The 22,200-nt window shown below is 39.4% G+C and overlaps 1 protein-coding gene across 1 annotated transcript; it reads left to right on the top strand.

Annotated features, from left to right (window-relative positions):
* Nucleotides 1–15,193: 15,193 nt before the first annotated feature.
* LOC310889078 (tetraspanin-3-like) lies at nucleotides 15,194–16,380 on the top strand. Its single transcript, XM_083816067.1, has one exon. The coding sequence runs from the start codon at nucleotides 15,234–15,236 to the stop codon at nucleotides 16,038–16,040; it is 807 nt and encodes a 268-aa protein (XP_083672193.1). The 5' UTR covers nucleotides 15,194–15,233; the 3' UTR covers nucleotides 16,041–16,380.
* Nucleotides 16,381–22,200: the final 5,820 nt, after the last annotated feature.

Below are 22,200 nucleotides of genomic sequence, written 5' to 3'. Positions count from 1 at the left end.
GAATTCACACATTGAATCCCTTTTCATGATAAGGGTAAAAGAATCTTAAGAAAACAAAACTAGAAAACAAAAGGATAGAAAAAAGCCCTTGTCCCAGAAGAATAGTGTTTTTTTCTCCAAAAGAAGTATTTGAGAACAGATAAGCACAATTTATAGAAAAGAGGAATAGCATATATATATATATATATAATTATTATTAAAACTGCATTAATACAAGTAGACTTTGGTGCATGTATGTACAGTTAAATGTGAAATACAGTACCTCTGCTTTTGTCCTGTCTGGGAATCACTGTTCTGCTTTGCAAGGTGACATCAGTAACAAATGATGTACAAACAGTAATACAGTAATTTGAAAATGTGAATTCTGGCAGATGTTTCGAGCATAAGGCAAATGAATGTGAATGGCTCTGTCATTTGTGGCACAGACCTTATTCATCATTTGATACCGTCATCACTGAGCAGTGTGGTGAACGCACCTACATCACATTTGCTTCAGAAAGAAGTCTGGGTTGTCTTTTTGATAAAAAATAAAAAGTTTCAGCAAAGCTTTCAACTGAAATAATTTAGATGATTAAAGGGAGAAAATATCATGGTGTGATGGAAATTAAAGATACTCAAATCAATGGACTCCAAGTATCAATCATGTTAAATTATGACTAAGCAGCATCTGCTTAAGGTTTCCCTTTGTACCACTTTTGTGATTTTGTGAGTAAAAGAATCTGTGCTTCCATTTAACATTGTAGATAGATGAAATCTGAGAACTTCCTTCTGTAGTTTATCTCTTGCAAAGTACATTAGAAGACGTGGTGATGCTTAATTCAATTTCATGTCAAAATCATCTTGAAAATTACAGAATCTTAATGTTTTTCCCAAGAAATCTGAGGGTATAATTTACATGAAAATAGGTAAATAGGTAAAATTTAGGTGAGGGTATAATTTAGGTGAAAATCTCCAAAAGATCTGCAAAGACACAAAGGCACTTTGATACTTCATAGCTGGACCTGAGACTCCAACAGGTATCTCTTAACTGGGAAAGTTTTGACAGTTCTACAAAGCATTTAATCAGTTTGCTGAGGTCTAGCAAACACAATTTTGGAAGAAGTCGATCAAATTTTAAGATTGTTAAATTACTTGCAGGACTTAATAGTACCCTTTACAGAAATTATGACAGCATTTCAGATGAAGGCATGAAACATGATGGAAGCAGTCCATTCTGCATCAGCTGGACATGAAATGCACCAGCATGTGTCTCTGGTATGGCATGTTGTCACACATCAGTCTGACTGATGTAGAGAAAAACGAATTAAACTTTTTCTTTGCCAAAGTCCTCTGGTAATAACAACCAACTATCTCTCCGTCACTCTCTCAGCCTTGTACACAGCTCTGCTCAGCTCACAGAAAGAATTTGTGGCCTTGTTTATATTAGAGATCCATTCCTTAATATCTTCTTGAAGCGTTAATAAATGAGTAAAAGGTGTTGTAAATAAAGCCGGTCAATTTATTGTGCTATGGTTGAAATATTTTTCCAGTTCCACTTGTAAATACTGCAGCTTCAGAGGTCTCTGGTGCAGCTTCTTGGCAAATATATGTCCCTTAATTAATATGTGCATGGTCTATCACCGATTACCTGTGTGGACTGAGAAACAGGGAGAAAACAAAGTCATGTCTGATCAGACTTAATGGTCAGTACAGCCTAGCTGCATGGCAGGTACACCAGACAAAGCATTATTTGACTTTATGTTTTGTGAAATTGCCACTAATTCATACATATTCATTATAATTCTGAGAAAAACACTACAACCCAGCTAGCCTCCAGTAGTGTATGCCTTCAGACCACAGGCAAATGCCCTAAGTAAATTGGCTTTTATATATGACTCCCAATATTATGTTTGCTCTGAACTCTGAAAGATTACCTGTTGACCAGTACACTGTAACTGGAGGAGATTCATTACAATGCATAGCTAATTGTTCTTCAGAATATTTCTGGGGATATCCCCAAAGAAGGACTGCAGGAGTGAAGGGTGGTTGTGGGTGAAAGCAGGAGACATGAAGTTGAAAATGATCTTGGAGACACTGGCCAGGTCTGTCTCAGTTTCTGCTCCACTAGATGAAGTTGGAGGTATCCCATCCCTCTCCAGTGGGAAATTCACCATCACTGACATAATTAAATAAGACCGTGCTTGTCAGGTTTGGGGTTGGATGCACCAGTAGCTTGATTTGGTCCTGAACTGGGGGCAGCACCCAGACAGATGCATGGTCCAGGGTGTGCACAGCTCGGGTTGTTGCTCCAAGATCTGTGCCATGATGCTTTCATTTACTGGAGTGCCAAGTGTGAAGGCAGCTGACGAGAGGAGGTGAAGGCACCGTACTGTTGCTAAAAGGTCATAGGAAAAGTTACAGGCCCTAGACGCAGTAACAGAGCACAACGTACAATGAGTCCCTGATTTAACATTCTGATTTCTGTTTGCATCTCTGAAATGTCCCTGCTGGTCTCAGTGATATACCCATTTTTTCACCATATATTATCATTGTGCTGTCTCAATTTGCTTCTCATTGAAGACTCTGACCTAAAAGGTAAAAATAATGGCAGATTTATAGGTAATTGAGCTTGGTCTTTAAGATGCTTTCATTAGTCAAAGTGGCCTGAATTCGTAGCTTGCTCAAACCCTAATGCTACTTTTCCTAAGATTTTCTAAGTCCTTCATCTTGGAATTAACTTGGAGAGATGGTCTTTGTGGCAGGAGAATATTGGCTGTTCCCCAGCAGGGGGAGCTGGAGGGATCAGTGGGCAGGGTAATTGTGGGGGTGATGATTTAGAGAGATTTGCTCTCGGTGTCCTGAAGTTGCCTTTTGCTTGCAGGGTACCAATGCTTTCCTGTGGCATTTAGGGATAGCAATAATGCCCACAAAACTCCATCTCATGATGCTGTTAGCAGAGCGAAGTATGTATTATACAGATAGCAACACTTCTCCCACCTGCCTTCAAAAGCTATGGGTGGCTGGTGATGGAAATGGGGTGGTCTTAGTGAAAATGGGTTGACGGTCCCAAAAAACTACGAAGGAAAGATGCTAAGGAAAGAGAGTGGGAACAAGGACCTCTGGCTCTGCATTGATGCAGAGAACATGTGAAGAGGTGGGTCTTTTACCTTATACATGAGTGGCTTTTCTAAAAAAAAGGCCATTAGAGGTTGTAATATCAGAAAAGACACAAATCAAATCATTAAAATACACCATGGCATATTTTAAAGAAAATCAAGTTCCAGGTGGCAGGGATCTTGCTTGTAGTTTGTCATTCCTGAAGTTTTGTATGTGTGCTCAAGTTTTGCAGACAGTCTTCCTTTAATTTGTACTTGCGTAGATTCCCCTGCATCGTCTCTTGTCTGGGTTACTGAGCTTCCATCCCGCATTCCTGGTTCATATCACCCTGCAGACATTACAAGGACTGAGGTAATTGACACTATTTACATCTTCTCCTTGATTGGCATTGAAATCATTGTGCCAGTGGGATTAGTTATTTAAATGAGTTAGGTAGGAGATATCTGTAATTTGAAACCAGCCACCCTCAGTTTAAAAGTATTTGGTTTGTTATGTGGCAGGTACTGATGCTTTTACTGCATATTTCAGATGTCAGAACAAGAAAACTTCCTTTCTTTTCCTCTTTCACTCACTTTGGAAACACTGCTTAGAGTAGGCTACGTGGTGTCACTTCCATTCTATTTCCTTTTTATGCAGCTTTTTCTACTTGTCATCCCAAAATTACTAAAAAAAACAAAAAACAATCAACAACAAGAAAATGTGACTGCAAATCTTGGAAGGCTGGATGCTCTGGATTACCTATTGTTACTTGATTATGTGTTGTTATTTTCATTGCCATTACTGACATTATACTGTTTTTAGTGTGTGCTTAGTGAACTGTAAATATAGGAAAGAAAAGTATAAAAAAAGGACAAACAGCATGGAATATGAGCTAATATATGGGCCAGAATAACTTTTAATTTATATATTTTTTAAGTGATTATATTTTAAATTAATAGTTCCTTTAATTTCCAACCACACATTTAACAAAGCAAAGCTTACTAAAGATGTCAATACTTGCAGTTATTCAAATGCAAGTAAAACCCAGTGTAAGCAGTCTGCATAGATATGAATTTATTCTTTCATTTGAGAAAGAGTGAAAATTAAATACAAAAGCAAGCACCTATCTCCACCTGTTAATCTATTCACAAAAATATTATCTACTACATGAATACTAATTTGTTATATCCCTACTGATAGACTAATGGTTTAATATTGTTAAGGCATTAAGTGTCTTTCATGTTTTTCCAGACTTTTTTCCCCAGCTGTGTGGGTCACTTATTAGTTTAGTATCTAAAACAGTTATATATAAAAATTAAAATTAGTTTAAATTTACCTGATGTTAGGGGATTTAAATAAATATGTGCAGGCTAGGTTTTATTTTGATCTCACAGGATTTTGCACCATTCCAGCTCCATCAATTCAATGGTGTTTCCTGATGGTTTACTTTTGTTGTAACTGAGCTCAGAACCATCTCTTTTGCCTTGTATAGAAGGGCCCTGGAAAGCTGTCTCTCCCCTTTCCTTGAGGCTTTAAAATGGAGTTATGCAGTCAACTGCATCAATAAATGAGGTTTTTTAGGGTTTTCTCTTTCTAACACAGAAGACTGCTGGGAAGAGACCTCCCTTTATAACGGTTCATGCGGTAGGATTACTGAGCATGAAAAGTAAATTCTAACTCAATGTGGATAACAGCTAGCTCTTTCATGCACAAAATCTGCAGGGAAGGTTTATGAGTTTGTTTGTACACGTCTGTTTAAGATACATGTTTCTGTCTGCAGAGAGATCAGAGAGCATTCAAAGCTTTCAGGTGCATTTCACTTGAAAATAGGGGCAGTTCAGCCAAGCACTGGAACTGACCTCTTCAATCGTAAAGTGCGTACGAGCTCCTGCAGAAGTTGAGGCAGGATCAGTTCTGTGTCAGAAGAGGGAAACAGGGAAATCTTCTCTTTCCTCTTAAGATTACTATTATTATTAATATTACTGTCTTTTTCAATATCATTGCACCCTCTGCTCTTATTTTTGGAAAATCTGATTTATTTTTGTTCCCCTCCCCCCCCCCCCCCCCCCCCCGCGATGCCTTTCCACTTCCCCCCGAAGGGAAAAAAAGAAAAAAAAAAAGAAAAAGAGAAAGAATATAGAATATTGCTTGAAATTCTCCAGGGAAGCGCTGTTGGTGCTGTTGGAAAAAAAAGCTGTTCAGGTCCTCTAAACATGTTATCTTGAATTACATCATAATATATAATGCAGTTATAAAACACCGTTGAAATGAAAAGCCATTCCTAATGGAAGTCTGTCAGTAAATTAAGTTTGAAACTAACTGTTTAGGTATCTCTAGGTATCTCTATCATTAATACCTCAGTGTATTAAAAAATCAGTCAAAAATTATGTTAAAGCATTTTGATTTTTTTTTCCCCTACAATCTGGCAATTCCAGGTTTTGATTTGTAATGCTACTTTAAACCCATTAAAATATTTACGTACTAGCCTAAAAAAACTCTACATATTGTTTTAAATAACTGATGGTTTTCAAATTTATTTATTTATGTTTTTCATAGAATATTACTTCTTTGGGGCTAGGGATCTTAGCATGGACACTTGTCTTCCAGCTGTGAACTTTCTGGTAGGATTCCAGTTTATTTCCACTTTTCACCTGCCTCTTTTTGTGTAATCTCCTTTCCTAGAAGCACTTGTCAGTGCAAGGACATGACTAAAAAAAGAGTAAGCCTGATTTAATGTGCTGGTTTTGCCTGCTTGGTTATCTCCATGTCATCAAGTCCTTGTTCGTGTTTCTCTCTGGGTGCAGGCTTTTTCATTTATCAAAGCTCATTTCATTGCCTCCTGTTCCTGCTGCTTTCATCTCTATGGCAGTTGAATGTTTTGTTCAACTGAGTTCTACTCTTAACTGCAACCTGCATACTTGTCCAGAGGAACACCATGAAACAAGGGCGTGGATCACTATGTCTGAGATCTACTTATTTGTAAGAATGGTATTGTTTTATTAGCAATTTAACAACTAGCCACTAGCAAACATGTCAGCATAACTCCTTTAATGAACAATATTAAAATGTTATGACTCTAAACCCACAATTGCTCCTTAAGTGGAAGGTGAATTCTGTAATCATATCCTCAAAATACTGAAAGTGTATTTAATTAAAACTATGCACTCCTACCTGGGAAGTTGTAAAACAATTTTCTAGAAAGAAAGCAGGTTAATCAGCTGAAGGTGACTAATAAAAAAATAAAGCGTGTGTGTTCATTAGGATTTATATTTATTCCAGAGCTTTTAAGTGTAAGGAAATGTTACGGATTTCAGCAGTGTTTGTTACCATGTTGGTTAGGCTGATGGGCTCTGTCATAACTGTAGTGCAATTTTTCAGTATTTTTAAGGCTTATCAAACGCATTTGACAAAGTGGCACTTGGATGGGGCTGCCACCACTTGGCAAAACCTATGCAAACAGCTAGAGCAGAGAAAACCTTGGATATTGGGGTGGGAGGAAGCTCTTTCTGATTACAGCCGCAATGCACATGGAGGATTTTGGTTCCCATTTCCTCACAGTCCACCCGATCTACCTCCTGGTATTTTGCACTGCTTTTGTCTGTGAACATGGCAAGGGAAGGGGCTGAGGAAGCAGCAAACACAAATCTTGGAAGGTTCGTGGTCTGAGCAGCCTTCTTCCCTCCTCTGCACTGCAGAAAGACTTTGTCTGCAGCAGCTGTGTGTCACTCAGCTCCCCTCCCCCTGAATCCCGCCTTGTCTGTAGACTGGAGCTCTTATCAGGTGCTTGCAATTGCTTTCTGATGTATTCTGCTTGCTGACAGGCCTGTAAATATAAATTTGTTTCTAAAGCGAACCAAGAGCTGGTGAAATTCGTCAGCATGACATGTGGAGAAACTGAATCTGCCTATTGCCTCCACTGCTGGTGTGTAGCACAGACATTATGTATGTGTGCCCTGCTCCAGGTGTCCTGCCTCCCTCCAGGCCTCGGCGGACTGCTGCTAAACGGTGGGCGGCCTCACCACCGCGTTTGTGCCGGGGGAGGCCCACCTGGCTTCCAGCAGTGCAACACTGCGGTGGCCACCTCATTTTGAATTCTCTGGCCCATGTGTTTGGGATTTTGGACCAGCGTAGACACCCATGGAAATTTCTCTGGCTTAAATTTCACACGAATGCTGAAATTAGCATGACGGGATTCTGTGAGAGAGATTTACGCCTAAGTACAAACTGACTATCTAAAATGGCTGTGCTCTCCCAAGGTCATGATTTTCTACTTCTGCTGCTTCTCATCCCCCAGGATTTCTCTGTCACTGCACCCACAAATGCATATGGAGAGAGGAGAAGGGTGCTCAGCAGTGCAAGGCCATGCCCGTGGGTCTCCGTCCTTGCCTGACTCACCCCAGCACCGATCAGCACTGAGTTCAGTGAGTGTGTGGTGGTGGGGAGCGAGCACCTGGGCTAAGCCTGACAGCTTTATTTCGGATGGAAACTCATGGCAGCATTTTGTTCTCTGCAAAAGCAAGAGCACAGTTACCTCTGAGATTAAGGAAGTATTTTCTGTTTGATCCTGAGTGGTTGCAGTTCTTACAGTGCCTGTCAAGGAAACAGAAATGATTTGTATGTTGTGGACAGCCCAAAAACAAATATTGGAATTTTGGAGAGTAAAGAAGGGTATATTGGTTAATGCTTTTTCTCTTTGAGTATTTTGGCACAATTTATCCCGATACAGCAGCTATGCTCTGCATCACTGCCTGGTCTGCAGGTAGCAACATTTAGCAGAATTTGTGTAAATCTGCCCACTTTGTCCTCCAAATCCGTTTCTCATTGTTGATCTCCCAGATCCACACTGAGTCTGATTATTGTGTGTCTGCTGAAAATGGGACTACTCACATGACTTGTTGTATATGGGCAAGGATCCTTATGCAGAACTGGCATGCAGCAGGAATCACAGGATCACACAGAATGGCCAAGGCTGGAAGGGACCTATGGTGATCACCCAGTCCAAACCCCCTGCCGAGCAGGATCACCCAGAACACATTGTGCAGGACAGCATCCAGGCAGGTTTTGAATATCTCCAGAGAAGGAGACTCCACAACCTCTCTGGGCAACCTGTTCCAGTGCTCTGTCACCCTCACAGTAAAGAAGTGCCCTTTCATATTCAGAAGGAATTTCCTGTGCTTGCTTTGTCCTGGAGCACAGTTCTACTCAAAGATGCTGAAGAAGGCGACTAGGTTACAATAACCACATCTGTCAAAGTGTTGCGGGAGAAAGCAAAATGCTTCTGCACTGTTGGGATATTTTTATTAGTCCCAGTTAGACTTCAACATTATGGGAACCTCAAGGAGGTTTCTGAAATACTTTTTGGTGTCCAGCAGTTGGGCTTGGAAATTGGGATTTGATGGGTACATTAAACTTTGAAATAAAAGAAAGCAACTCCTATCAAGGTAAAGCCAGGCTGCGCTGTTTCTCTGTGCCTGGCAGTTAGCAGAGGCACCTCTTCTGGCAGTGGAATGCATTCACATTCTCTTCCTTATATGTGGTTACATTCCAAGTTCAAATACATTTTCATTTGTTTGCTTTTGTTTTACATTTAGATGCTCCTATGAGTTTAAACCTAATAGACCCTTTCCATGTCAGTGACAGTATCTATATTTAAAAGCAAAATGCCTCTTGAAGGCAATTGTTTGGTGGAAGGATTCTAGATAGAAATAGAGAATAGAAACAAATTGCAAATACCTTTGTTTTTGCATTTCTTTGTTTCTCTAAAAAGCTGCATTTCATCTGAACGGAAACGCATAAAAATCCTATTAAAATTGGTTCCACTTGTTTGAAATGTGCTGTAAGACTAATTCTGACAAATTTGACATTTTATATGCTCCCATCATGACTTAGGAAAGATAATAAAAGTAAATTCTTTACTATAGTCACTATAAAACCTGATATGAGATGACTGTTACAATCGATATAGATTTACTTAGTACTGTGCCAGTAAAAATAGAAAAGGATTCTATCAAGTACTCCCTTAACATTTACCTGGCTAAATTTTCAGTTGCCTTGTAGGCTGACAACATTCTTTGTTAATATCTTCCTGGGTGGAAAAGCAGAACTTTTAATCGTTTGTCAGATTAACCCCAAATGAATGTTTTCATTGATCTTTTTTTCTCCATTTTATTTATTTTATTTTATTTTATTTTATTTTATTTTATTTTATTTTATTTTATTTTATTTTATTTATTTTATATTATATTATTTTATTTTATTATTTTATTTTATTTTATTTTATTTTATTTTATTTATTATTTTTTTTTCCAGTCAGTGAACTGAAAACAGAATAAGTTAGTCACCAGAAGAATAAACACCCTACTAGCCTTCATCTTCGCACGTGAGTTCATGGAGAACAAGCTCTATAAATCTCATTCTTTCGGGTGAGCTCCCATCACAGGTCTGAAGAGGTCTGACAAGTTGCTTGCACCAAGGTAATCCAGTACTGTCATATTAAATGAAACTGCTGAATCTGTCTCAGGGCAGACTAAATATTTCAGATTTCATAATCACATGCTCGACACATCATAACTGCTATAATGCATTTAGTTTTTCATTTTTAATCCTAAATTATTGCTCAAGTGAACAAGTTTTCTGCATGTGATCATTACCCTAGATATAACAAAACAGGTAAAATTTTGTATTTACTGGTTCCCTTCAGCTTAATTTTCAGTAGCTAGCTACAAGAAACATAACACTCAGAACAAACACATCTGCTGAAACAGCCTCAATAGCAAAGTGACATTAAGCCTTGACTTGCATACATCAACAGTGAGATCTAGGTTTCCTGTGCTAATAAATCCCGATGAATTAAGGCTGAAGTTTTTGGCCATCAATGTGCACGCAGAGGCCTACATCACAGAGAAACAGAGTAGCAAAAGGCTACATTTGCAAAATCACCTAAGTATTTAGGACCCTGTTATTAACTGACATTAAGATTTATCACACACACATGCACACACTCACACACACACAAATATCATGGATACTGTATGTGGATTATATAATATCAATATGCAAGAAAAAATTCTACATTTTTATTCATAGGTGGGTGCGTTATGAGTGCACCTAGATTCATTCACAGTGTGGTACACAAATAGAAAGTTTCATGTGTGTCATCTACAGCATTGCAATGGTCTGCATGGGGCTTCACAGGTGATGCTATGTAGAATGCTGACCCAGCAGAGGTACAGCCAAATTTTACTTGAAAGCTTTCTCTTGAGAAAAAGAAAACATCCTACATGGATTTTTTTATTTTATTTTTATTTTTACTTTATTTTTTTTTCTGAGGAGATCCAGAAGAGAAGAAACTTTATGCTTTGGAAGTTCTGACAAGTGTAAGCTTCTTGTCAGGTCTTCACACAGTTTATTAACTTCCAGATAATGTATTCAGACACTTCTGACTTCCTCCCTGAAGAGAAATCTATTAGTTATTTTAATGAGGTAACAATTAAAAAGCATCTATTTAGTGTTAGAGTCTTTTTATAACTTCTGAAAGTGGCCAGAAATCTTACATAAATTGTGAAACACAGATGGGAGCACTGCATTCACATAAAAGATATTATAGATAGTGATGGTTGAAAACAATAAAAACCAAAACCGAAAACAAAAAATGCTCACAAAATAGTCTAAATGTCAAGATTACAAGGATTTCAGTCTTCTGTCCTTTCGTTTTTTGAAGTTCTTACAAAGTGCCTATTCTTCCAACTTGGTTTTATTACCAACTGCAATAAAATGAAGGCTATCGAGAGAACAAAAATTTCCTTTTCGTTTTAATTTCCTTTCGTTTATTTTTTTTTCTATTCTGTGTATTTCAAAATTTTCAACTTCTGAAGTTCCAGTGTGGTGGAAAAAGAAAGTACTTTTTTTTTTTTTTCTTATTTTAATTTTTTGGTTCTCTGTATTCATTGCAGTTTTAAGACATTTTATAACAATTGCAGACTGGCAAACAAAAAGAAGATTAGAAAAAAGAAAAAAAGAAAAGAAAAAAAGGTTTTAGTCTTTTTACTGTGTTCATTTCAGAAAAGGAAACTTTTGACATTTGATTTTCAATATTTTCAATACCAGTGAAAATGTGGAATGTTAAAAGCAATACCAAATAAAAGTCCTGGAAACAGTTGATGTGTTTCTTCAATTATAAAAAAGGACACTTTTCTTCAGGCAAGCAGAAGCAGGGGAAAACATCTGCTTGGCTTTAGCTGGAACACCTGCACAATGGTAAATCAGTTCTTGTGAAGAGTACATTGTCACCATGAATAGGAGGTGGCAATCACATCTCTGCTTGCTTCAAGCTTTCCATGAAAGACATCAGCCTCATGCAAGATGACATCATCTGACCTTGGTTACTGTGGCAACTGGTTGTGCACTGCACAGGCTGTAGGATCTGGGTCCAACCAGGCTTGTTCATCGTATTTTGCATTCAGACTGTCAGAGTGATCTTGTAATATGGCATGTCTCATACGGTAACATTTTCTGCTCTCAAAGAGCCAATAGACTTCTCAGCTGCTTTTTTTTTTTTATTTAAATAACTTTGGTACCCAGTTATTCTGCTGGGTCATGATTTGACTAGCCATCAAAGCTTGAATGATAAGATTCTTCTTTGCTGACTGAGAAGATTCAAGTGTCCCCTACCCCTGCCTCCTTTTTTTTAAAATAAATAAATAAATAAATAAAAATCCCATGTGTGACTGTGAGCAAAGCACCACAGCCATGCTTCTTATAGATTACAGTGACCTTAGAAATGGACGTGCTGACAAGATCTGACAAGATCTTTAAAAAATGTTCTAGACTCTCAAACCAAGTATCTTCAAAAGCACTCTAACTTCACCAGCAAGTTTAAGATAACAGCAAATTCACATGAGCGTGGGGTACAAGGGAAATGCCAGCTGTTTTTCTGAAACAGCTTAAGGGCTCTTCTCTGTTACTGTGACCATGTATGCAGTGGCTGAGGGTCTGGCTTTGAGATCCTGTCTCATTTTATATGGGGTTTGTATGAAACTCATATAGGTTTGTCTAAGAGTGCCCTGATCCCATGGCTGCCTCTTGGTTTCTTTTTGTTCACACAAGTCTGAATGGACAAGCTGGTCATCGTGATTTGAACATCACAGTACGAGCTCAGATGTCCTCACCTGAGGACATCATCAGTCTGTATTACAGCCCGTGTCTTTTAAAACAAGTCTAGTCACCTGCCTACACTGCATCTGCACAACCGGAACGTTAACTTGATGTCTCTTGGTCCCACTCAGAACCCTGTGGAACAAACCTCTGTGGCCTTCCTGGCTCGTCAGAGCCATCCAATATCAGTCATGGTTTGCTAGCACAGTGAATTCAAAGAGCACACAGTTGGCATTTTATTTACTTGAAGGATTATACTTTCAGCCACAAACCAGAAAGTAGTTTCTCTAAGATGCATCATCTGTTACACCCACATTTGAATTTCAATACTCATCAGTTCATAAGCAGAAACAACTCCAGAGAAAGCAGGGATGATATTTATCATGCTACACTGTTTATCACTAGAAAGGAAACAGAGGAGCTTTCCTATTCTGCCTTACATACAGTCTGTTAGTCACATTACAGTCTCTTGATGCATACCTCCACTCACTGCTTTTGCCAAGACTCTGGCTGCGTATGCAGGTAAAATTACTTTTATTTGTGGCACAAACACAGTGCTAAGTGGGTACCAGTGAGGTCCTTTGGGTACTTCAGGGCTCAGTTATATCTTTTATCCCACCTCACTAAACAGCAAACACCTTGAGCACAAGCTCTCTTTTACGGAGTGCATAGGCCAATATTGCCTAGCTCAGAGTACGGGGTTTTAGATGGTCCTGCCAAAATCTGTCCTTGCAGGGGGGGATTTTCTCTTGTAGGATGTCCCTGGGCACCAACTGCTCTCCCCTGGGTATTGGCTCTGGGTGGATGTCCAGTGCTGGTGTTTCAAGTTCCTGTGGATCCTCCTGTCTGCCTGCCCTGACACCAAATCCCTCATTTAGGAAGCAGTGGAGGTGCCAGGGGCTGGATGAGAGCCTGCAGTGACACAGACGCCCCATTCAGAAGAACTGCTTTGCCCTTTTTGCTTCCATGGCCATAAGGAAGAAATAAAAAAAAAAAAACTTGCAGTGGTCCAAAGAGTCAGATTCAAGTAAATAGGAAATTATATATTGGGGGATATTTAGAAGGATAAGAGCCTCTAGGCTTCAATAACCATTGAAATTCTCTCCTCTGTATGCAGAGAGGGATGGCAGTTACCCTGGCTGAAACGAACAAGAGGTGCAGTAAAATTCTCCTGTAGGCAGTTAGAGCCTTTCTAATGTATTTCAGAGATTGCAGAATAAGCTAGAAGTAAATAGTGTTGTAACTCAGTTCTTAATATCTCATTAAGTTTTATAAGCATGGGGGAAGGCAGCAAGAAGAGGCAGGTTCGCATGCTTTTTCCACAAAGCTTGCAAACTAGCAATAATCAGCTGTTACTCCTCAGTGTTTTCTGATGTGTTTTCTTCTGCACTGTGGAAGCATTCAGTTGGTGCACTTTTTCCGTGCACACAGATGTGAGCAGAAATCTTTTCTGTTTGCCCCTTCTCAGGGGAGGGTGGGTTAGAAAAGACACTCTAAGATCAGGAGAGGTCCTGGAGAAGGGGAGAGAGGGTGCATGCAGACTCCAAAGAAGAGCTGCAGAAAAACACACATCCTAAAACAGCTTTGAAAAAGCATTTGGTTATGATTTAAGAAGTTAATCACTGCATATTAATTACCGTTAATGACAAGATTAAAAATAATAAAAGCAGTTTATCTTATTCCAAAATGATTAGCCTTAATGACATGTTTGAACAGCACATAAAAAGACATCTTAATGGGGACCAGCCCAACATCTGTGTATGCATAGCATGTATAACAACAATAGCTCCTTATAAAACATTAGCCAGATGTGGGCTCTTCAGATTTTGTAAGACTTTTCAAGGCTTTGAGGCATCTGAACAGCAATTAACTCTGATCTTCTGCAAGGTCTGAAGGTGCTCCCTTTTCTGAAAATGATGATCATCTCTCAGTATTCTCCCCTGTGCATGCCTATCATGTTAGGCCTGTTCTGCATCTTGAGAAAGAAAGTAGAGATGTTATGAGACTTTATCAGGATGATTAGGGAGCTGCTGATGTCCTTGGGATCTTCATTCCTGGCACCTGTGGCAAGTTTTATGCAGGTTTCCCATCTTATTTCACTCTTCTGTATCACGTTTAAGATATAATTCTCTTCTGCTGGCTGATAAGTGACGTTGATTCCCTCTGTGTTTGCTGTGAAGTCATTTAGCCTGTGTGAAATTCAGTTTCTTGACACATAAGGAAAAGTTAATACAGTTCTTACTGTTGATTGTATTCAGTCATTAGAGCACTCAGTCAAATGACTGGTGATGCAAACTGAGGGCATGCAAATGCAAAATGGTAGGGATTTCTCATCCAGGTGTCCTGAGTAATTGAAGCTATCTACACAGAAATCTTGCTGAGTAAAAAAGGGCAAAATATTATTAACATCATTATGCCCCTCATAAAATCTAATGAGTGGTAAACGTACTGGGAAGGATAATGAGTCTGGGTGTGTGTTACCTACAGAGATCCTTGATTGAATAGCTCCACTTAAACTATTCTTCCCTTAATGACTCTGACTCGTGCATTTGTTGCCATTTTGGCTAGTGCTGTAGGATTTATAGTTGGATTACCTCTGTCATTTCGGTAGCCTAAGTGATCTGACCTAGCACCGCTGACCATCACCTTGACTGTTTCTTTACATTTAGCTCTTTAATACACGAACATAGTAATTCAACAGGTACAGCCTCTTTCCAGCCGTGCTTCCTCTTCAAATGAAATTGCCTCCAATAACAGCAGAGTCAATGACCTCTCAACATGAAGCTTGGCACCATCCCTCCCCATTTTTGCAGGCTATGCTAAGCAAGCAGTAACATGTGAATAGCTGGTGGAAAACAGGCTTTATGCTGAGGGAGTCTCATCAGCATTGCTCGCTTGCAAGCTGATTTTGGGTGGAGATGTCATCTGTTACACCTGTACAAGTGGGGTTGAGGCCTTTCAAAAATGGTGGTGGTGAGCGTTGGGCTGTTAGGGGGCTAAGGAAAATGAAGAGAATTAGGATGGTGGTTTTGTCTCTGTGGGGCTATGAGGACTCCTGGCTCAGGAGTTTTGCTCGCTCTCTGCTGATGGTCCTTGGTTTTCTCTTCTTGGGCTGTGCAGCAACTTTGGCTTTTGGTGGATTTTTTGTGATCCTGTTGTGCAAGAACTACCAATACTTCTTTCAGGAGACTTTCTTTTCTCTCCCTGGCTGGCTGGCTGTTGTAGCTGCGCTTGTCCTGCTACCTACGAGTATTTTGGCTGTTTCTATTTCTACAAAGAGCTCCCGCTATCAGCAAGGGGTTCTCATGCACTTGCTGCTTATCCTTCTTTGCCTTCAAGTGTCTTCAGCAGTTTTGACACAACTCTATTCTATTCGAATGGCAACTGAGCTGAAGAGCACGATGAGTCACCTATTCTATCAGTATAATGGGACCCACTCCCAGGTTCCTAGCAGCAGGGCTGTGGATGTGGTCCAGAAGAGGCTGCGGTGCTGTGGGGTCCAAAACTACACAGACTGGCTAAAGACAGCGTCTGCTTCTTGGCATCTTCTGGCTGAAAAAGCTCGTGTCCCTGGGAGCTGTTGTAAGGAGAAGTATTCTGTTTGCAGGGGTGAATTGCACCAGCTGGAGCAGCTTTTTCAAGAGGGCTGTTTAAGGAAGCTGGAGGACCAGTTGGATTTTGCTATGCTCTACTTGTTTTGTTGCTGCATTGTGCTAATTGTCTTAGAGCTGTTGGCTGGTGCCAGCAATGGCATCCTCATGAGGCATCAGCCTTTCCACAACCTCCGAATTCTGGACTCATCTACCTTCTGATCACTCTGTGGGCACTGGCAGCACTGCTGAACCTGCTGAAGGCTTTCTTGCTTCTGTTCTGTATGGTAGCTGCATTGAAAGAAAATTTTTTAAATATATATTTGCGTATAAACCTGATTGATCACTGCTTTTTTTTTTCTTGAATGTTACACTACAAAATCAGTTTTCCTCCAGTTATTGTTCCACATCTGAACAATTTTGTTGCTGGAGGTCCCAGCAGAGAGTGTGAGGAGGGGGCTGGTGGTGTGTGTCTTCAGCATGTGCTGAAACTACTGTGAGTGAGTGGAGTAGGTAGAGGCATGGCTTGCTCAGGAACATGGAGGATGTTGTGAGGTCTTTACCTGAACTTTGGGAATAAGTTTTACTCTGTGAGGATCTTTAAGTGCAATTAAAAAGCAGACTCTTCTTCCTTCAAAGTTGTATTTAACCCTTTCATTTTTCTTAAAGAAGACCTTCAGATAAAGATCAGTGCTTTTTTTTCTTTTTCCCAAGCACTTTAAAAAAAACTTCTTTTTTTTAGAGGAAGTAAATAGTATTTTCTAAAGTGACACAATGGTGCAATATAAACAGAGAGGATATGGTTGACAGCAGCAAAGTAGATAGTAAGAAGACATACAGCAGGAGGTATAGTTATCTCAGTAGCTGCACAGGAGCTGGGTTTACGTGTTCTGAAATTAATGATGAGAAGGAACGGTTGTATGTTGTGCCAGTGGAATGAGTCAGTTCTCCTTTTATGAAAAGTTATATGGGGGTCTTCTGTATGCTTGAATGACAGAAGCAATAGGTTGTTTTTTTAGGTATTATCTGTTCTACCTTCTTACTAAAACCTATTTTTGTCTGGTTCTATGGATGTATCTCCGTTCTGGGTGTGGTGAGAGGGGCTCAGTGCCAGTGTGTGGGCTGTCCAGTGCTTGCCTGTGTGAGTGCTGCTGGTGTTCAGGGAGGTGCTGGTAAAGGCTCCGTGCTGGTCTATGCAGGGTGTAGCTGTGCATGCTTGTACATGTGTCTGGGAAACACTTGGGCGGATGGCAGCAGCACAAGCTGCATACATTGCTGTATGTGGGTAACCTATAGGGCCTATAGCAGTACCCTGATAGGCTTTACCAGGCTAAGAAACAGGGAAGCCCCTGGGTCCTGAAAACCACTGGATTGGGAAACTCTCCTAATACTTTCAGTAACAGCTAAATCATTATCATTTTTAAATACTGTAACAAATGGTAGGTGCTTTCTGGCAAATGTTGGACCCCAAATCACCAGATAATGGTTTTCATGGATGGGGAAAAAGCAAAATAATTGGGACATAGGTCAGCTCTTTCAGGCTTACTAATAACTATGTGGAAACTAAATGTTGAAATATACTGGGGGGCTACTTCATATTAGAAAACAACCAACTTTTTTTTTTAAATTTTTAGTAAAAGAAAGCAGCTACTTCATTAGCAATGAGCAGTTTTTCCCAGAAAGAAATCTTCGAAAGCAAGAGTTGAACAGATGTGTCTTTAAATAACATAATTGGGAAAACCACTTCTTTCAGTTTGCTTGACATTGGTTGCATATGTCAGTTAAGCCACATCCATTCATCTAGTTAAGCACTGCAGTTATGTTTTCATGGCTTTGTGGTACTCTGGCACGTAAATGTTTTGAGATGCAAAGGTATTGCTATGATGTTAGAGACATAATAAAACTGAAGTGACAGCAACTGGTGCAGTAAGAAATTGAGTTTGAGGAAAGGATAGTGGAAGAGTGGAGTGAATGTGATGTCCTTCCCCCACCTGCCTTCCTTAAGGGGGATATTCTTCTTCTCAAATGACTTCTTATCACTTACAACCTCCTCCTTGCCAAGTTCTGAGCTCACAGAATGGGAAATGCCCATTTTCTCTAGCAAGTGGAAAAAAAGCAATTTCAAGGTGGCTAGAGAGAATTTCTAATGCAGATGTTCTCACCTCCTCTCCAGTCTCCTAAAAGGCTAGATCATTCATGCTTAAGAAAGAATGCTTAAAAGCTTAAGAAAGAGCTTTTTAAGAATCAGTTTTGTTTTTCTGTGTGCTTGATGTCCACAGATTTTTTCCTACGTTAGCAGATGTCCTTCAGGAAGATCAGATTTAGTGGTACAAACAAAAGGGAGCCTGTGAAGATGCATGAGACAGGTGTATTATGGAAATAGTTGTTTGTGGAGAATCACAAGATAAAAAAAATATTTATTACCACTTTCTGCTTGTGGTAACATGGGCACTTTGATTCTGAATAATTGCTTCTGTATAGGAGTAACTCTTTAAAAAGTAAATGATGTTATTTTTAATCAATTGCAGTGTATTTCTGTGCTGAAGGTACATAAGTCCTTGGGTACTAGTGCAATATATACATTGCATGCTTCGTTCTGAAAGAATCTCCAGATGTTTTTCATAATCTGTAAATGAGCATCTGTGCAGGCAGCAGGTGACTTACGCTTGATACTTCCGGAAACTGTATTGCTCTGGGTTTGAAGGGAAGAAACTGATGTTCAGTGCAAAGCTGGAAATATATCCTGTGATTACTCTTAGTGAGTACACCTGAACCCATATATTCCATGTGTGAATTGATGATTTCATTGTGGTGTCTGCCTTCTTAAAAGGTAGCAGTCAGAAAGGCAAAATTAATGCTTATAGGTAAAAGTCATCACTGCAGTCCTTCAACAACCTTTTTCCAGTACACTTCTCTTGGACTGAACCACCAAACTTGGCAGAGAGAACTGGCTGCAGCTTTACAACATGGCTGTTTCGAAATTGGTTGCTGCTTTCTGACTCCTTTGCATTTCCAGATGGTGAGCATGTTGAAATTATACTGTTTCTTTGTGTTTCTGTCTGCATGTTGGTCTTTGTCTTTCTTTCAATGCCCTCTTCCTCCCCCACATATTGTTTTCCTTATGCTGAATGTTGGCTTGTTTTAACTCTGGGTGGAACATATTCCAGTTTCTGGAATGATGAGTGGTCTTCCTCATGTCTATTGTCTTTTTGGCTTAAAATTAAATTATGTATTGCAAACACAGAGCTCTGTCCTTTGCTAGAAGGTGCGTGAAGACTCAAGTCCTATCTGCCTCCCAAAGATATTATTAAATTGCTTAAAATTACTCTTAAATTTATAATTTCTGTTTTTAATTAGATAGTCTGGTTTGGTTTTTGGTTTGGTTTTGTTTGCTTTTGCCTGTTCAGTGAACCAGGAGGTCGTAGTGTTATGCCACATGTTTTTTCTTAGAAGTCAAGTTGGATGTTCCCCACTAGTTAGAGATTATCTGCAACAGTTAAGTGCCTGTCCCTGCCCTCCCAACCCTGGGGTATTTTCTATAGAGCAACACCAACAGTAAGGCCTTTGCCGGTATCTGGCAGCTGCTACTTCAAACACCAAGAAGAAATCCTATTGTCTATGACTGTCCCCTGAGCCAAATGGCTATTTCAAAGCAGTGGAACATTTTCTGAGCACATGTCTGAGAGCCAGCATGTTGCCAAGTTGACATTTATTTGGTGACTGAAGCATTGAAGATGAAAGACAGTGTCATCTATCATTAATATTTTTAGGTGTCAGAAATCAGTTTTTATTCTGAGGGCTCCCTTTTTTAATTTTTTTTAAGAAAATAACTGTCCTCAAAAAATTGAGCATTCTGTTACTGCCTGCTGTGTACAGTAACTCACTGTGGAAATGTAACCTAGTTTTCCACCTAGATATGGACTTTTATTGAAGAGCAGAAAGTTCTTACAGTGAGTTGAATTACGTCACTGTTGCTCTGATAAACCACTGCACTGGATTTAGCTGCTGTAGAGTTCATTTTCTTCATAGTAGCTTGTATGGTGCTATATTTTGTGATGAAAACTGTTTTGATAATACACTGATGTTTTAGTTGTTGCAGAGCAGTGCTCACACAGAGCCAAGGACTTCTCAGTTTCTCACACTGGGGGTGCACCAGGAGCTGGGAGGGGACACAGCCAGGACAGCTGGCCCAAATGGACCACAGGGATGTCCCCTGTTGTGGGGTGTCATGGTCCCCAATAAAATGTGGGGAGGAGCTTACCAGGGCTACTGCTAACTGGGGATGGGCTGGGCACTGGACTATTCTTGGTAAGCAATAGCTTTTTATATCCCTTGTTTGTTTATTTATTACTAATTAAACTGTCTTTATCTCAACATGAGTTCTCATGCTTTTATCTTTCTGATTCTTTTCATCCTGCTGCAGGGAGTGAGTGGCTGCATGGTGCTGGGCTGCCTCATGGGGTTAAACCACAACCACAGAAGTTAATTTTGTGATAAGTGAATGTGCATTTGCAGTTTCACACCTTAAACTGAAGTAAGATGGTTGCACTCACCTGGCACAAAACTTGTGTGAAGTCAGCACTAAATCCAGCTGGGGATGCTGGAAGAGAAGGTTGCATGAGAGAAACAAGTCAACACGAAGCACATCATTGTTATTACAGCTAAGTGAACAGTATAGTTTTTTTTGAAGAATTATGCTGTTGGTTTGAAAAAAAGATTTAATCTTTTTCTTAATGTATGAAAGATGAAAGCAAGAGGCTAGCTGAGGGTGAATCTAGGAGAAATAAGAAATCCTTAAACCAACCCATTCATTTATTCCTTTCAGTTTTTGTCACTGTTCTATATGATTCTCTAGTAAAAATATTTCCCAAAATTACCTGTATGTATTTCAGAGGGAATACTTAAATATACTATATGTAATTTGTGTATAGGTATGCATATTTACAGATTGTCTACAAATATTATCGTAGAGTCTTCTGTGACAGTAAGTGAAAAGATTGACATTCAGCCTGTAGCAATAGGCAAATAATTGTAATACTTCATACTTCAGAGTGCTTTTGTGACCTACCTAGACTTGGATGAAAAAGATGAAAATGGCCACTGCATGAGATGATCTCATTCAAAAAAATTTTTCTATTTAAAGCAGCTTCAGATGGTAGCTGTAGACCACTGGACATATTCAAGATACCTGCATATAGGAGATCTCTCATCTGTCTATTCATTCTATGAGTCATGTCAGTTAGTGTCTTCTGATAACTCATTAGAAGCAGTCATTGTGCTTTTTTATTAAACTTCAAACTGTTAATGCCTTACCATGATTTCTGCATTACTTCCTACAAAGATTCACTAGAATTCAGCTTTGTACGTGAAGGTAGGAGGCTTACAAATACATTAATGAAACAAGTTTTGAAGCTTTGTTGGTTTACAGGTTTTAAAAAAAAAGTAATCTCTGAGAAAATTCCTTTCAAAGAATGATGAACTCAGTAAGCCCTTTGAACAACGCAACCTTTTAATCCATCCCTTCAGGCTTTTTGCTCTGTCTTTAAAAGGCCATTTCAGACATTAACAGGTACCAGGAGCCTAAGATTACTATTTACTAGATCCTCAGGCAAACCATAACTGATTTCTGGCTAGTAGAACTGAGTTTAGGATTTCTGTGCATGGGAAAGGTGCACTGGGGACAAAAAAAGGTAGCTCTTCACAAATATTTCTAACATTGAGTTTCCCATCTGCTTCCTTTGGACTAGGTCTGTCCACACAGAAAGCTGTATTAAGACATTTAGAAAAGTGTGTCTACATGCAGCATCTCCAAGTAGAGAAATTCTTCACCTTCTCTGAAACTGACAAAGCTCAAGCAGATTAGACTGAATGAGACCTATCCTCAGATCTTCACATAGCAAGAAAATAGTTTGTCCATGTACAAGGCTAACTTGCACCTACATATAGGTGCATATAATTTTAATTTACAGTGGAGTAATGTCACTAGATTCCTAGTTTAGGACAGCTTCATCCCTCCATCTTCACAGCTTCCTGTGTGATCACAAGCTTTTCACCCAAAAACACGGTGATACTGAGTTGGTGAATTTTGAAATCTCACTTGCTGAAGTCCTGCAGTGAATTCCAGATATTTTCATAAATCCTCTTGGGATTTTCTACATTTCTGTGTTTAAAAGAGACATCTAAATACTTCCTTGCATACTTTGGAAAGAAGATGGGAAAATCCATTGTGTTATCTGGACTCGTTGACTTCACCGGAAACTGAAGAGTATCTAGAGCTTCTAGGATTTAGATTCTCAGCTTTAAATAATTCTTTCAAAACATTCAGCCTGCAGGGCTGGGCTGAGTTCCTCCCTGCATAGTGGAACTACACTGGATAATAAAA

This window comes from Anser anser, assembly GCF_964211835.1.
Source record: "Anser anser genome assembly, chromosome: Z".
In the NCBI taxonomy this organism is placed as follows: domain Eukaryota; kingdom Metazoa; phylum Chordata; class Aves; order Anseriformes; family Anatidae; genus Anser; species Anser anser.
Note: the sequence above shows the minus strand (reverse complement) of the source record. Positions and strands in the feature narration are given on the sequence as shown.